The sequence below is a fragment of the Pristiophorus japonicus genome, chromosome 22 (assembly GCF_044704955.1).
Source record: "Pristiophorus japonicus isolate sPriJap1 chromosome 22, sPriJap1.hap1, whole genome shotgun sequence".
NCBI classification, from domain to species: Eukaryota; Metazoa; Chordata; class Chondrichthyes; family Pristiophoridae; genus Pristiophorus; species Pristiophorus japonicus.
Genome location: NC_091998.1, coordinates 38,801,452 through 38,817,689, shown reverse-complemented (window position 1 = coordinate 38,817,689; position 16,238 = coordinate 38,801,452). Strand labels below are relative to the sequence as shown.

Here is a 16,238-nt window from a genome sequence, read left to right as displayed (position 1 = left end):
GGATGCAAAATTGGCTAAGGGATAGAAAGGATGTAGTGATGAACGGTTGCTTTTTCCAAATGGATGGAAGTATACAGTAATGTTCCCCAGGGGTCAGTAATAGGATACCTGCTCTTCTGATATTCATGAATGACCTAGGTTTGGGTATACAGGAAATCATTTCAAAGTTTGTGGATGAACTGAAACTTGGAAATGTCGGAAAAAATTCATGTGGACATCAACCGACCACCGAAATGGAAAGACAGGCCACGCATGGGGTGCCGCAGGGTTCAGTGATTTAGATGAGAGAATTGAATGTAATATCTCCAAGTTTGCAGATGACTCTAAGCGGGGTGGCAGTGTGAGCTGTGAGGAGTATGCTAAGAGGCTGCAGGGTGAATTGGACAGGTTAGGCGAGTGGGCAAGTGCATGGCAGATGCAGTATAATTTGGATAAATGTAAGATTATCCACTTTGATGGCATAAATAAGAATGCAGAATATTATCTGAATGATAACAGATTAGAAAACGCGGAGATGCAACGAGACCTGGGTATCATGGTACATCAGTCATTGAAGTTTGGCATTCAGGTACAGCAGGCAGTGAAGAAGGCAAATGGCATGTTGGCCTTCATAGCTAGAGGATTTGAGTATAGGAGCAGGGAGCTCTTACTGCAGTTCTACAGAGCATTGGTGAGGCCTCACCTGGAATATTGTGTTCAGTTTTGGTCTCCTAATCTGAGGGAGTTGAGGGAGTACAGCGAAGATTGATTCCCGGGATGGCAGCACTGACATATGAGCAGAGATTAGATCAATTGGGCTTGTATCCACTGGAGTTTAGAAGAATGAGAGGGGATCTCATAGAAACATATAAAATCTGACAGGATTGGACAGGTTAGAGGCAGGAAGAATGTTCCCGTTACTGGGGAGTTCAGAACCAGTGGTCACAGTCTAAGAATAAGGGGTAAGCCATTTAGGACCGAGATGAGGAGAAACTTCTTCACTCAGCGAGTGCTTATCCTGTGGAATTCTCTACCACAGAAAGTTGTTGAGGCCAGTTCGTTAGCTATATTCAAAAGGGAGTTAGATATGGCCTTTACGGCCAAAGGGATCAAGTGGTATGGAGAGAAAGCAGGAAAGGGGTATTGAGGTTGAATACTCAACCATGATCTTATTGAATGGCGGTGCAGGCTGCAAGGGACGAATGGCCTACTCCTGCACCTAACTTTTATGTTCTATGTTCTATGCATTAAATTTAACGCAGATAAGTGTGAAGTGTTACATTTTGGTAGGACGAATGAGCAGAGACAATATGAATTAATTGCTGCAATTTTAAAAGTAGTACAGGAACAGAGGGAACTAAGGGCAAACGTACAAAAAACTTTGAAGGTGACAGGATAAGTTGAGAAGGCTGTTAAAAAGCATATGGGATTATAGGTTTTATAAGAACGAAATAGAGTATAAAAGTAAGAATTTAGGCTAAAGGTTTATAACACACCGACTAGGCTTCAGCTGGAGTATTCGGTTCAATTCTGGGCAATTTAGGTAGGATGTCAAGGTTTTGGAGAGAGTGCAGAAGAGACTTCTTTGGAATGGCACCATAAATGAGGGAATGTGGAGAGACTGGTAAGATTGGGTTTGTTCTCCTTTGAGCAGAAAAGGTTAAGAGGACATTTGATAGAGATGATCAAGATTATGAATGGTTTTAATAGAGTAAATGAAGAGTAACTGGTTCCAGTGACAGAAGGGTCAGTAACCAGAGGAATCCGATGTAAATTGACGAAAAAAGAAACAGAAACAACAGGTGGAATCATTTTATTACGCAGCTATTTATTGTGATCGGAATGCACTGCCTGAAAGGGTGATGGAAGAAGATTAATTAGCAACATTCAACTGAGAATTGGATCAATACTTGCAGGTAAACCATGTAGATTTCTATGTGGAAAGAGAAGGTGAGTGGGATTAATTACATAGCTCTACCAAAGAGCCGGCACCGGCAAGCTGGGCCAGATGGTTGCCGTTTGTGCTAATCATTCTCTGAATCTATGAAACGAATGTCCCATGTCACGGTGTTTAAATCTGTCCGCGTTAATACAGAGCATTATCCAGAATTCGTCGTTAATAAAGCATTTGAGACCATTAGCTGTAATATTAAGGGAATAGTGTACAAAAGTAAGGAAGTTATGCTAAACCTTGATAAAACAATGGTTTGGCCTCAGCTTGGAGTATTGTGTTAAATTCTGGGCACCGCACATTCTTGCTAAAGTGTATTTATCATTTCCGAATTTTTATCAGTAGCGGGCCTGCTCCGCTCCCCTAGTTTCCCCTTTTTCAGATTAGCCCCTGGACACAGCTCGGGATCTCTCTATAATCTATTCAATGAGACACGGTCATGGATTAGAGGATGTGTCCTTAGGCCTCGAGGGTATTTATTTCAGGAACTTTAATCATTAAAATGAATAATAGTTTTCCGGTGGGATGTAGTAACCTATGGGATACTTTGGGTTCAGTTTACCCATTGTCTCAATGTGTTTCTTTTTGTAGATGAAGGTTGGCCGCCGAGATTGTCCAAGGGGGGAAGCCGCTGTGACGGGCGAGTGGAGATTTACTACAACGGCCGCTGGGGGAGTGTGCAGGACAATCTATGGGACATAAATGATGCCAACGTGGTCTGCAGGCAGCTGGGCTGCGGCTCTGCGATAGCCGCTTATAATTCTTCAAAGTACAGAGAGAGTGAAGGGCTCGTGTGGGTGAATGATGTCCAGTGTGAAGGAAACGAGTCGCAGCTCAGGAACTGCAGCTCATTCACATTGAATGCGTTTCTCACTGACAGCGTCGGCGTAGGGGTTCTGTGTTCAGGTGAAAAAATGATTCACTTTTACAGAATTATATAGTACTGTATGGTGCTTTTATTCTGTTGTTACCCTGTGTATTAAGCTGATTTTTAGTGCAGAAGGATGTTCTGAGTTCTACTTGTGTGAGTTCCATGATGCAATAAATGTAGTCAGATGCTCGAGATTATGCTAGTTGAGTTTCAATTTGCGGGTTGTATGAGATTTAGCTCTTCGGAGGTGATACTGATGTAAGTTCCGTAACCAGAAGAACATTTCTTTCGCCAGTACGTAGCAAGGCCAACAAGAGTGAAGTTAGTTTCACGGCAAAAAGTTGGGCACAGAGAGGGGGTATCAGTGGGAGAGTGTTTTGGTGGTAGTGATCATAATTTAGTTAGATTTGGCATAGATATGGAAAAGGACAAAGATAGACCAAGAGTAAAAGCTCTCGATTTGGAAATGCCAAGTTTTACCATAATAAATAGGAGCAGGAGTAGGTCATTTGGCCCCTCGAACCAACTACACCGTTCAACAAGATCATGGCTGATCTGATCTTTGGCCTCAACTCCACTTCCCTGGCCCCTCCCCATTACCCTTCACTCCCTTATCGCTCAAAGATTGTCTATCTCAACCTTAAATATATTCAAAGACCCAGCCTCCACACCTCTCTGGGGCAGAAAATTTCACAGATTTACAAGCCTCTGAGAGAAGAAATTCCTTCTCTCCCCAGTTCTACATGTGCGATTCCTAATTCTGAAACTATACCCCCTAATTCTATACTCCCTCAAGAGGAAAAACATCCTCTTTGCATCTACCATTTCGAGCCCCCTCATTATCGTCCATATTTCAATAAGATCACTTCTCATTCTTCTGAACTCCAATGAGTATCGGCCCAACCTACTCAACCTTTCTTCATAAGTCAACCCCTTCATCTCAGGAATCAACCTAGTGAACCTTTTCTGAACTGCCGCGGAGACCCAAACTGTACGCAGTACTCCAGGTGTGGCCTCACCAATACCCAGTATATTTGTAGCAGTACTTCACTGCTTTTATAGGCAATCTCCTTTGCAATAAAGCCAATATTCCATTTGCCTTCCTGATTACTTGCTTTCCATGCCTACTTACTATTTGTGTTTCATGCTGAAGGACCTCCAGGTCCCTCTGTACTGCAGCATTTTGGAGTATCTCTCCAATTATATAATAATTTGCTTTATTAGTTTTACTGCCAAAGTGGATAACGTCACACTTTCCCAAGTTATTCTCCATCTCCCAAATTTTTGCCCCCTCACTTACCCTGTCTATATCCTTTGCAGATGGTTTGTATCCTCCTCAAGCATTGCTTTTCCTCCCATATTTGTATCGTCAGCAAACTTGGCTCTGTTACACTCAGTCCGTTCTTCCAAGTCGTTAATATAGATTGTAAATAGTTGGGGTCCCAGCACTGATCCCTGCGGCACTCGACTAGTTACTGGTTGCCAACCAGAGAATGAACCATTTATCCCGACTCTCTGTTCTCTGTTAGTTAGCCAATCCTCTGTCCATGCTAATATATTACCCCCAACCTCATGAATTTTTATCTTGTGCAGTAACCTTTTACGTGGCCCCTTATCAAATGTCTTCTGGAATTCCAAACACATAACATCCAGTGGTTTCTCCTTATCCATTCTGCGTGTTACATCCTCAAAGAACTCCAACAGATTGGGTAAACATGCATGCCCTTTCATAATACCATGCTTACCTTGCTTGACTGTATTATGTTTTTCGAAATGTCCTCCTACTGCAAATTTAATAACGGATGCCAGCATTTTCCCAACGACAGATGTTGGGCTAACTGGTCTATCATCGTTATAGGCAGTCTCTCGGGTTCGAGCATGATCTGGTTTCACACTAAAAATGAGTACTCAGATGACTGATAAACTCAGTTTAAACAGTGGAAAATGCCTGTGCGTGAATTATTTTAATGTGGGGTGGCGGTTGCACACCAGCCACCACAGGGGCTTGACAGAGTAAAGTCTTTTTCCAGTGGCAAGTGGATCCAAGACGACTGGAGACCAGGCTGTGCCACATGTGCCAATACATACGCAAGTTCCCTGTTTAAAAAAACGCCATTTTTAAATAAGGGCGTTACATTTGTGGTTTTTCAATCCGCTGGGACCTCACCAGAATCCAGGCAATTTTGCTTTATATTGCAACCAATGCATCCACTATCTCAACAGCTCCTTCTTTTAAGACTCTAGGATGCAAGCCATCAGGTCCTTGTCCAACTTTAGTTCCTTTATTTTATCGAATTATTTTCCTTTAGTGATCGTGATTGTTTTAAGTTCCTCACACCCTATTGCCCCTTGATTACCCAATTTCCATTTTTGGCATGTTTTTATTGTCTTCTACCTTGAATAGCGCTAGAAGATCCGTGTTCAAATTCACTGCCATTTTCCTATTTCCCATTATTAATTCCCCAGTCTCCTCCTCTAAGGGACCAATGTTGACTTTACCTACTCTCTTCCTTTTTATATACCTGTACTACACTCTTACTATCTGTTTTTATATTTCTTCCTAGTTTACTTTCATAATCTATCTTCCCTCTATTATTTTTAGACGTCCTTTGCTGGTTTTTAAAAGTTTCCCAATTCTCTGGCCTCCCACTAACATTAACCACTTTGTATGCCATTGTTTTCAATTTGATACCACCCTTTACTGCCTTAGCTAGCCTCGGATGTTCTTTCCTTCTCACTGCAATATATTTTTGTTGAGAATAAGAGTGCATTGAAAATGACTACAGTGTCAGAGCAGAGGGAGGCACTCAAGGAGGAGAAAGTGAAGGTTCAGAGCAAATATGTCCCCACAAAGAAACAGGTTGGGATCCCCAAATCTACAGCCCCTGGAAATCAAGGGGTATACAAGGGAGGGTAACGCAAATTATCTTTTGTCAGATGGCGACAGTTAAATTCTGCAGAAAGCCTGGAGTAGTACAGAAAGTGCAGGGGTGAAATTAAAATGGAAATTAGGAAAGCAAAGAGAGCATGAAAATTATTGGTAAGTAAAATCAACAAAAACAAAGAGATGTCTTATAAATATATAAAGTTTAAGAGGATAACTAAATAAAAAGTAGGGTCTATCAGAGATCAAAAAGGAAGATAGTGTGTAGAGGCAGAAGACACGGCTAACAGTTCTGAATGCATAATTCACAAAAGAGAGGGACGATGGAGACATTGTAGTTATCAGGAAGTGTGAGAAATATTAGATGAGATAAACATAGTGAGAGAAGAATTATTAGTGTATTTAGCATTTTTGAAAGTAGACAAATCGCCCAGGCTGTTAAGAGAAGCAAGCGAGGAAAGAGCGGAGTCTTTGACCATCATTTTTCAATCCTCACTGACTACAGGTGTGGTGCCAGAGAACTGGAGGGGTGCTAACTTTGTACCGTTGTTTAAAAAGGGTGAAAGGAATAGACCATGTAATTTCAGGCCAATCAGGCTAACCTCGGTGCTGCGCAAAGTGTTGGAAAAATTTCCGAGGACAGTATTAATCGTCATTAAGAAAGGCACAGATTGATCAAGGACAGTGAACATGGATTATTTAAGGGACGGTTGTGTCTGACTAACTTTTTTGAATTATTTGAGAAGGTAAACAGGAAAGTTGATGATGGTAATGCAGTTGTTCTAGTCATATCAATTTTAGCTACCGGTAGGTGTTTGACAAGGTCCCACATAGCAAGCTTGTCAGTAAAATAAAAGACAATAGAATCCAACGGAAAATGGCAAGTTGGATCAAAACTTCGGTCACTGGCAGCAAATAAAGTGTAATGGTTGATGGGTGTTTTTGTAACTGGGAGGCTGTTCCAGGGGGGTTCGGCAGCGCTCAGTACTGGGTCCATTTCTTTTTGTGGTATATTTCAATGATTTATTCTTCAGGACAGGGAGCTTGATTAAGAAGTTTGCAAAACATTTCCGTATGATTGATAGTGAGGAAGAAAGCTGTAGACTGCGGGAAGGTATCAATGGACTGGTCAGGTGGGAATGAAAATGGCAACTGGAATTCAATCCAGAGAAGTGTGAGTTAAGGCCATTTGGAGAGGGCTAACAAGGCAAGTGAATACAAAATAAATGTTAGGATACTGAGAAGTGTAGAGGAACAGCGGGATCGTTGGGTGGATTTTGATAGATCCCTGAAGGTAGTTTGATAGGGAGAAAATGTTGCTATCATCATCATAGGTAGTACCTCCAAATCGAGGAAGACTTGCTTCCACTGTAAAAGTGAGTTCTCAGGTGACTGTACAGTCCAATATGGGAAATCCAGTCATTGTCACAGGTGGAACAGACAGTCGTGAAAGGATAGTGTGGGTGGGGAGTCTGGTTTGCCGCATGCTCCTTCTGCTGTCTGTGCTTGTTTTCTGCATGCTCTCGGGGACGAGACTTGAGGTGCTCAGCGTCCTCCAGGATGCTCTTCCTCCACTTAGCGTGGTCTTTGGCCAGGTATTCCCAGGCATCAGTGGGGATATTGCACTTTATCAAGGAGGCTTTGAGGATGTCCTTGAAATGTTTCCTCTGCCCACCTGGGGATCGCTTGCTGTGTAGGAGTTCCAAGTCGAGTGCCTGCTTTGGGTGTCTTGTGTCGGGCATGTGAATGATGTGGTCGGCACAATGGAGCTGGTCGAGTATGGTCAGTGCTTCGATGTTGGGGATGTTAGCCTGATCGAGAACACTGAAGTTGGTGCATCTAGCCTCCCAGGGGATTTGCACGATCTTGCAGAGACAGCGTTGGTGACATTTCTCCAGTGACATGAGGTGTCTACTGTATATGGTCCATGTACTGTAAAAGCTCCACGTCTCTGAGCCCTATAGGAGGGTGGGTATCACTGCAGCCCTGTAGACCATAAGTTTGGTGCCAGATTTGAGGTCCTGTACCTCAGGCGACCAAAGGCTGCGCTGGCGCACTGGAGGCGGTGTTGGACCTCGTCATCGATGTCTGCCCTTGTTGATAGCAGGCTCCAGAAGTATGGAAAGTGGTTCATATTGTCCAAGGTTGCGCCGTGGATTTTGATCCACAGCTGCATTGCTGTGTGGCGGGATCAGGTTGAGGACCTTTGTCTTACGGATGTTTAATTTAAGACCCATGCTTTTGTACAAGATATTGACGATGGCTTGGAGTTCAGCCTGAGAATGTGTGCAGCGACAAGTGTCGATCACATACTGTAGTTCTATGACAGAGGATGGGACGGTCTTGAATCTAGCCCAGAGGCGACAATGGTTGAACATGTTCCCACTGGCTCGACAGTTTAGTTCCACTCCAGTGTGGAGAAGATCGAGAAGAGCGTTGGCGCAATGACGCAGCCGTGCTTGACCCCGGTCCAGACATGATTGGGTCTGTAGTAAATCCGTTGGTCAAGACCACAGCTTGCATGTCATCGTGGAGCAGGCGGAATATGGATACAAACTGTTGGGGGCAGGTGAAACAGAGGAGGATGCTTCATAATCCCTCATGGTTAACAGTGTCAAAGGCTTTTGTGAGGTCAAAGAAGGCCATGTACAAGGGTTGGTGCTGTTCCCTGCATTTCTCTTGCAGTTGCCGCACCATGAAGATCATGTCTGTTGCACCCCGTCGTGGACGGGATCCGCATTGTAACTCCGGATTGATCTCTTCAGCCACAGGGAGAAGATAGTTGAGTAGGATTCTAGAAATGACTTTCCCAGTGTCTGCCAACAGGGTGATTCCTCTGTAGTTGCCAATTTCGAAATTGTCCCCTTTTTTAAAGATGGTCACGATGACAGCATCTCTGAAATCACCAGGCATGCACTCTTCCTTCCAGATGAGATAGATGAGGTCATGCATTCGTGCCTCTCCACCATACTTTAGATCCTCAGTGGGGATTTCATCTGCTCCTGAAGCCTTGTTCTTCTTGAGCTGATGGATGGCCTTTCCTACCTCGTGAAGGGCTGGGGTTTTGCTGAGATGGCGGCAGGTAGCATGCTGCGTGATGGAGTCGAGGACACTCATGTCAAAGCCAGAGTCTCGATTAAGGAGATGTTCAAAGTACTCATTCCAGCGGGAGTTGACTGCTTCAGTAGCCTTGATGAATGTCTCCCCATTCTGGCCAGCAGTGCAGTGCGGCCTTGGGTGCTTGGGCCATAGGTGGACTTAACTGTGGTGAAGAATCCTCGCACGTCATGGCTATAGGCCACCTGCTGAATCTCCTGTGCTTTCTCCACCCACCATCTGTTGTTTCGGTCGTGGGTTTTTTGTTGGACGTTGGCCTTCAGCCGTCTGCGCTGCTTTGTTGGTCTCGAGTTGGGCTGTTGCTTTAGGTTCAGAGATACCCCAGCTTGTGGTTTATTCGCTCTTGGACCTCCTGGTCATTCTCATCAAACCAGCCCTGGTGTTTCGAGTTTGAATAATCGAGTGTCTCTTTGCAGTTACTTGATATGGTGGCCTGGAGGGCAGACAATGCACTTTCTATGCGCCTCGGCGTCATCGAGGGTCGCCAGGTATGCTTGACTTGCAGAAAACACTGTTTAGGCCACAGCTATAATATTGTATACAGTTCTGGTAACCAAATTATCGGAAAGCTGTGCTTGCAGTAGAGACGCTACAGAGGAGATTACCGAGGCCGTTGTTGGAACTAGAGGATTTTAGCTACGAGGTATGATTGGATAAGCAGGAGTTTTTTTTTGAAGCAAAGGAGGCTGGAGAATACGTGTTTGAGGTGTGTACAAAATTGAGCGGCCTAGATAGAGTGGATCTGAAGGAGCTATTTCGTCTAGCTGAGAGGTAAATATACAGTGGGCATAGATTGAAAATAATTGTTAGAAGGATTAGAAGGAAGTTGATAAGAACGTTCTTTACCCAGAGGGTGGTGGAGTTCTGGAACTCACATTGTGGTAGAGGCCGAATCGCCCAAACATCCATAAAGTACTTGGTATGCACTTGATGTGCTGTAACGTACAAGGCTATGGACCAATAGCTGGACAGTAGGATTAGGCTGGATAAATCTTTGTTGGCTGGCAAAGGCATGATGCTTCGAATAGCCTCCTTCTGTGCCGTAAATTTCTATTATTCTACGCTTATCTGTATCTGTGCAGTATGTAAAAGTAAACAGATGTTCTTGGGTCTCGTTTCAATTAGCTATCTGAGCGGCATGAAGAACAATTCGGATTTTTTTAGCGGGAGAACAAGCAATGTTTGGATTGAGTCTTGACCTTAATATGTATTGGAAGTATAATCCTACTGTATTGTTGTCCAACAGAACACGTGCAGCTAAGACTGTCGGACGGTGGAAGCGCCTGTGCTGGGCGAGTGGAGGTTTATTACAATGGAACCTGGGGCTCAGTTTGTGATGATTCCTGGTACCTGGCCGACGCTGACGTGGTTTGTAGACAGCTGGGTTGCGGAAATGCGTTGAACGTGTCACTTCCTGCTTCTTGTGGACTCGGCTCAGGTCATATTTGGTTGGGTGAGCTGAACTGTTCGGGTAACGAATCGTTTCTCTGGGAATGTCCCTCAGCAGGGTGGGGTAACCACGACTGTTCTCATAAAGAAGATGTGAGGGTGCTGTGTTCAGGTAAAACCGCTTTCAATCTGCTAATTTGCTAACGTGTTATACGGGAGGCTTTACCGGGATTATTTCAAACATAATTACCGACAGTCAATCAACGCCACACAACAAGTTATCAAACGTACAACATGGGCATTTCTTGTTCAATTGACAGAGCACAAAGAGATGCGGCTGGTGAAAGGAAAGCATCGCTGTGAGGGCAGAGTGGAAGTGTTCTACAATGGGACCTGGGGAACTGTGTGCTCGGAAAAACTGGATCTACATGATGCAGAAGTGATCTGTAAACAGTTACAGTGCGGCCCCCTCCTATCTATTCAGTATGACACTTGGTCATTCGGAGCGGGATCCGGACCCATTTGGCTCGATGAGATGGAATGTAATTCACACGAGTCGACCCTTTGGCAGTGTCAGTCTGACCCGTGGGGTGAATCCAACTGTCATCACGGGGAGGATGCAGGTGTTGTTTGTTCAGGTAACTCAACGAACCTGTCAAGGTGCGGGTGTCATTCAAAATATTTTGAGGACTAATACAGTCAGCATGTTTCTCTTCTCAACAGAAGCCCGAGTGCTGGAGAGATCCCACAGTTCAAGCGTCTGCATTCCAGAATCTGGTTCTAAACATAGACATTCACCAGGTGCTTCCCTCCATTCATTATACTAACTATCTGACTTGTGTTCCTGGCTTGTACTAAATACATAACAATCAATGATTTCCTTTGATAGACGCGGGCCAACCCTTGCGCCTGGTTGGAGGCAACACCAAGTGCTCCGGGAGAGAGGAGATATTATCCAATAAAAGCTGGGGCACGGTGTGTGATGACTCCTGGATGCCAATGTTGTCTGCAGAGAGCTGGGTTGTGGCCCGCTCTATTGGCCGTAGGAGGGGTCACATTTGCCCAGGGTGACGATGTTATCTGGCTGGATGAGGTGAATTGCACCAGACGTGAGTCCTTTCTGTTCGACTGTCGTTCCTCACCGCCAGCTCAACATGACTGTGCTCAGAAGGAAGATGCCAGTAAGGGTCGCAGGATGGTTTCTTCATTGTATAAATATGACTCAATGAACTCAGTGGAAAATTTTCCTCTGAATTCCGTTGACTTGACTTAAATTTTACTCAGGCTCATTCCAAAGCTGCCTTGAAGTAAAGGGCAGCCACACTTACATCCCCTCTGGAATTCAACACTTTTGTCCATGTTTGGACTCAGGCTGTAATGAGTTCTGGAACAGAATGCTCCCAGCAGAACTCAAATTGAGCACCGGTGAGTAGGCAACGGCAGGCAATGTGGACCACACCTTCCATCACTTTGCTGATGATTCAGTGTAAACTGATGGAGATGTAATTGGTCAGGTGTGATATTTCCTGCTTGTTGTGGACAAAGCATACCTATGAAGTATTCTACATTTTCAGATAGCTAACCAAACTGGCAGCAGTGCGGTAGAGAAGGATTTCCTGGAGTGTATTGGGGATGGTTTTCTGGACCAATATGTCGAGGAACCAACGAGAGGGCTGGCCATCCGACTCTGCATGATGTGTAACAAGAAAGGCCTAATAAGCAATCTTTTTGTGCGAGGCCCGTTGGGGGAGACAGACCATAATATGGTAGAATTATTTATTAAAATGGAGAGTGACACAGTTAATTCAGAGACTAGTGTCCTGAACTTAAGGAAAGGTAACTTCGATGGTATGAGACGTGAAATGGCTAGAATAGACTGGCGAATGATACTTAAAGGGTTGACGGTGGATAGGCAATGGCAAACATTTAAAGATCACATGGATGAACATCAACAATTATAATCCATGTCTGGAGTAAAAAGAAAACGGGGAAGGTGGCCCAACCGTGGCTAACAAGGGAAATTAGGGATATTGTTAAATCCAAGGAAGAGGCATATAAATGGGCCAGAAAATGCAGCAAACCTGAGGACAGGGAGAAATTTAGAATTCAGCAGAGGCGGACAAAGGGTTTAATTAGGAGGGGGAAAATAGAGTATGAGAGGAATCTTGCAGGGAACATAAAAACTGATTGCAAATGCTTCTATAAATATGTGAAGAGAAAAAAATTAGTGAAGACAAAAGTAGGTCCCTTGCAGTCAGAATCAGGTGAATTTATAATGGGGAACAAAGAAAGGGCAGACCAATTGAACACCTACTTTGGTTCGGTCTTCAAGAGGGAAGACACAAATAACATTCCGGAAATACTAGAGGACTGAGGGTCTAGCGAGAAGGAAGAACTGAAGGAAATCCTTAATAGTCAGGAAATTGTGTTAGGAAAATTGATGGGATGGAAGACCGATAAATCCCCAGGGCCTGATAGTCTGCAACCCAGAGTTCTTAAGGAAGTGGCCGTAGAAATAGTGGATGCATTGGTGATCAGTTTCAATAGTGTATCGACTCTGGATCAGTTCTTATGAACTGGAGGATAGCTAATGTAACGCCACGTTTTAAGAAAGGAGGGAGAGAGAAAATGGGGAATTATAGACCGGTTAGCCTGACATTAGTAGTGCGGAAATATTGGAAACCATTATTAAAGATTAAATAGCTGCGCATTTGGAAAGCAGTGGCAGGATCTATCCAAGTCAGCATGGATTTATGGAAGGGAAATTATACTTGACAAATCTACAATAATGTTTTGAGGATGTACCTAGTAGAGCAGACAAGAGACAACCAGTGGGTGTGGTGTATTTGGATTTTCAAAAGGCTTTTGACAAGGTCCCACACAAGAGATTGGTGTGTAAAATTAAAGCACATGCTATTAGGGGTAAGGTATTGATGTGGACAGACAACTGGTTGGCAGACGTGAAGCAGAGAGTCGGGATAAACGGGTCCTTTTCACAATGGCAGGCAGTGACTAGTGGGGTGGCTAGGGCTCAGTGCTGGGACCTAGCTATTTGCAATATACATCAATGATTTAGATGAAGGAATTGAGAGTAATATCTCCAAGTCTGCAGGTGACACTAAACTGGGTGGCGGTCTGAGCTGTGAGCATGAAGCTAAGGGGCTGCAGGGTGGCTTGGACAGGTTAGGTGTATGGGCAAATGCATGGCAGATGCAGTATATCATTGATAAATGTGAGGTTATCCATTTTGGTGGCAAAAACATGAAGGCAGAATATTATCTGAATGGCAGCAGATTAGGAAAACGGGAGGTGCAATGAGACCTGTGTGTCATGGTACATCAGTCATTGAAGGTTGGCATGCAGGTGCAGCAGGCGGTGAAGAAGGCAAATTGCATGTTGGCCTTCAAAGCTAGCGGATTTGAGTATAGGAGCAGGTACGTCTTGCTGCAGCTATACATGGCATTGGTGAGGCCTCATGTGAAATATTGTGTTCAGTTTTGGTCTCCTAATCTGAGGAAGGACGTTCTTGCTATTGAGGGAGTGCAGCGAAGGTTCACCAGCCTGATTCCCGGTATGGCAGGACTGATATATGAGGAGAGACTGGATCGACTGGGCCTATATTCACTGGAGTTTAGAAGAATGACAGGGGATCTAATAGAAACATACAATTCAGATGGAACTGGACAGGTTGGATGCAGGAAGTATGTTTCCGATGTTGGGGGAGTCCAGAACCAGGGGTCACAGTCTAAGGATAAGGGGTAAGCCATTTAGGACCGAGATGAGGAGAAACTTCTTCACTCAGAGTTGTTAACCTGTGGAATTCTCTTCCACAGAGAGTTGTTGATGCCAGTTCGTTAGATATATTCAAGAGAGAGTTGGATATGGCACTTACGGCTAAAGAGATCAAGAGGTATGGAGAGAAAGCAGGAAAGGGGTACTGAGGTGAATGATCAGCCATGATCTTATTGAATGGTGGTGCAGGTTCAAAGGGCCGAATGGCCTACTCCTGAATCTATTTTCTATCTTTCTATGTTTCAATTCCAATGTTGCAGCTGCACTGGAACAACTTGGCTATAGGCGGGGCTAGTTCTGGAATACCTCTGTTCAGCATGAGATGTTTTCAGAGCCCATAGCTGTTGCTATATCCATTGCGCTCAGTCCTTTCTTGGAATGAATCAAATTGGTTTCAGACTGACCTCCTTGATAGTGGGGATGTCAGGAGCTGGCTGACATGGATCATGCACTCAGCACTTTTGGCTGAAGAAGCTTCCAACTCCTTCATCCTTGTCTTTTGCACTCGCGAGCTGGGCTCCACCATCATCAATGATGGGGATATGGATGATACAGATTGTGGTGTTATACAATTCTGCTGCTGATGATGACCCACAGCACCTCATGGAAGACCCAGTTTTGAGCTGCCACACCTGTTCTAAATCTATCCGATTCAACACGTGGTAGTGCATCACAACACGATGGAGGATGTCCTCAGTGTGAAGACTAAAATGTGTCTCCATGATGACTGGCTGGTGCTCACTCTTAACAGTAGTGTCATGGACAGCTGCCTCTGCGACAGTTAGATTGGTGAGGACGAGGTCAAATAGGGTTTTCCCTCGTGTTGGTTCTCTCACCAAATGCTGCAAGCCCAGGCTGGCAGCTATGTCCTTCAGGACTCGAACTGTCCGCTCAGTAGAGGTGCTAGCGAACCACTTTTGGTAATGGACATTGAGTTGAATCTCTGATATTCGTGCAGTCATCAGCCCCCTGGGGAGGAATGGACGACGTTGTATTAACTTCAGTTTCAATTCGCGATGACTTGGAGCGGTGCTTGATTTAAGTTGATATTTTGATTTCAGGAAATGACGTGTGCTAGAAAATAGATGTCCTACCAAAGAGATGCTGATGTTGTTCAGTGTGTAATATCTCCCTTGTAAATACACGCATCAGGAATCATTCCAGGGCGCGAACTGAACCACCTGATTCTCTGATCTTAGATGCACCTCATTTGCTGTCACCCAACGGTAAAACGCAGCACGGGAGTGTGGGTAGAAAACAATTTTCTCCCACTCACAGATCAACAAAGTCCAGTCCCTTCACGCAATTGCCACAAGTAAATGACCCACACTCATACGAGTTTTAATGCTATTATTGATCCATAATCTGTCACTCTCACAGTATACTATTGTCAGACCCGCACTAATGCCGGTATTAATGCTATCATTAATCAATAATCTGTCTCCCTCAACAGTGTACAGCTCTCAGACCCGCTCTGATCCCAGTTTACCAGTTCCTGGCACTCCTGGTAACAATGACGATATTCACCGTGACACGTTCACAACTCTGGACATTCCACCACCGATGCGCAGAGACTGAGTGGTTCAAAATTATACATCTACTTCAACCCTGTAAGAGCAATGTTTTAAGATAGATCCTTTGTTTGTGTCGCAGTGCTGGGGAAGAGTCCCGATCGTGGTGGTTTCTGCTGTGTGGTAAAGCGGAGTATCAGTAACAGTATCAGTAATGGTAATCATAAAACTATCGGATTGTCGTAAAAACCCATCTGGTTAACGAATGTCCTTGATGGAAGGAAATATGCTGTCCTTACCCGGTCTGGCCTACATGTGACTCCAGATCGACAGCTATGCTAAGGATGCTGAGAGGCTGCAGGGTGACTTGGACAGGTTAAGTGAGTAGGCAAATGCATGGCAGATGCAGTATAATGTGGATAAATTTGAGGTTATCTACTTTTGTGGCAAAAACAGGAAGACAGATTATCTGAATGATGACAAATTAGTAAAAGGGGAGGTGCAACAAGACCTGGGTGTCATAGTACATCAGTCATTGAAAGTAGGCGTGCAGGTACACCAGGCAGTAAAGAAAGCAAATGGCATGTTGGCCATCATAGAGAGAGGACTTGAGTATAGGAGCAGGGAGGTCTTACTGCAGTTGTACAGGGCCTTGATGAGACCACACCTTGAGTATTGTGTTCAGTTTTAGTCACCTAATCTGAAGAAGGACATTCTTGCTATTGAGCGAGTGCAGCAAAGGTT

At 44.4% G+C, this 16,238-nt stretch overlaps 2 protein-coding genes across 2 annotated transcripts in view; both read left to right on the top strand.

Moving 5' to 3' along the window:
* LOC139234618 (scavenger receptor cysteine-rich domain-containing protein DMBT1-like) overlaps positions 1–10,264 on the top strand; it is a 30,099-nt gene extending 19,835 nt beyond the window's left edge. The window contains exons 5-7 of the mRNA XM_070865306.1: positions 2,522–2,836; positions 10,049–10,170; positions 10,241–10,264. Coding sequence (XP_070721407.1) covers positions 2,522–2,836; positions 10,049–10,170; positions 10,241–10,264 — 461 coding nt within the window. The remainder of the gene's footprint in view (positions 1–2,521; positions 2,837–10,048; positions 10,171–10,240) is intronic.
* A 19-nt stretch (positions 10,265–10,283) lies between these two features.
* LOC139234617 (scavenger receptor cysteine-rich type 1 protein M130-like) lies at positions 10,284–11,160 on the top strand (the record flags this gene model as incomplete). The annotated part of the gene is made up of 4 exons (XM_070865305.1): positions 10,284–10,363; positions 10,512–10,829; positions 10,915–10,992; positions 11,081–11,160. Coding segments are annotated over exons 2-4 (465 nt in total), but the record flags the coding sequence as incomplete, so codon positions are not given.
* Between the last annotated feature and the right edge of the window lie 5,078 nt (positions 11,161–16,238).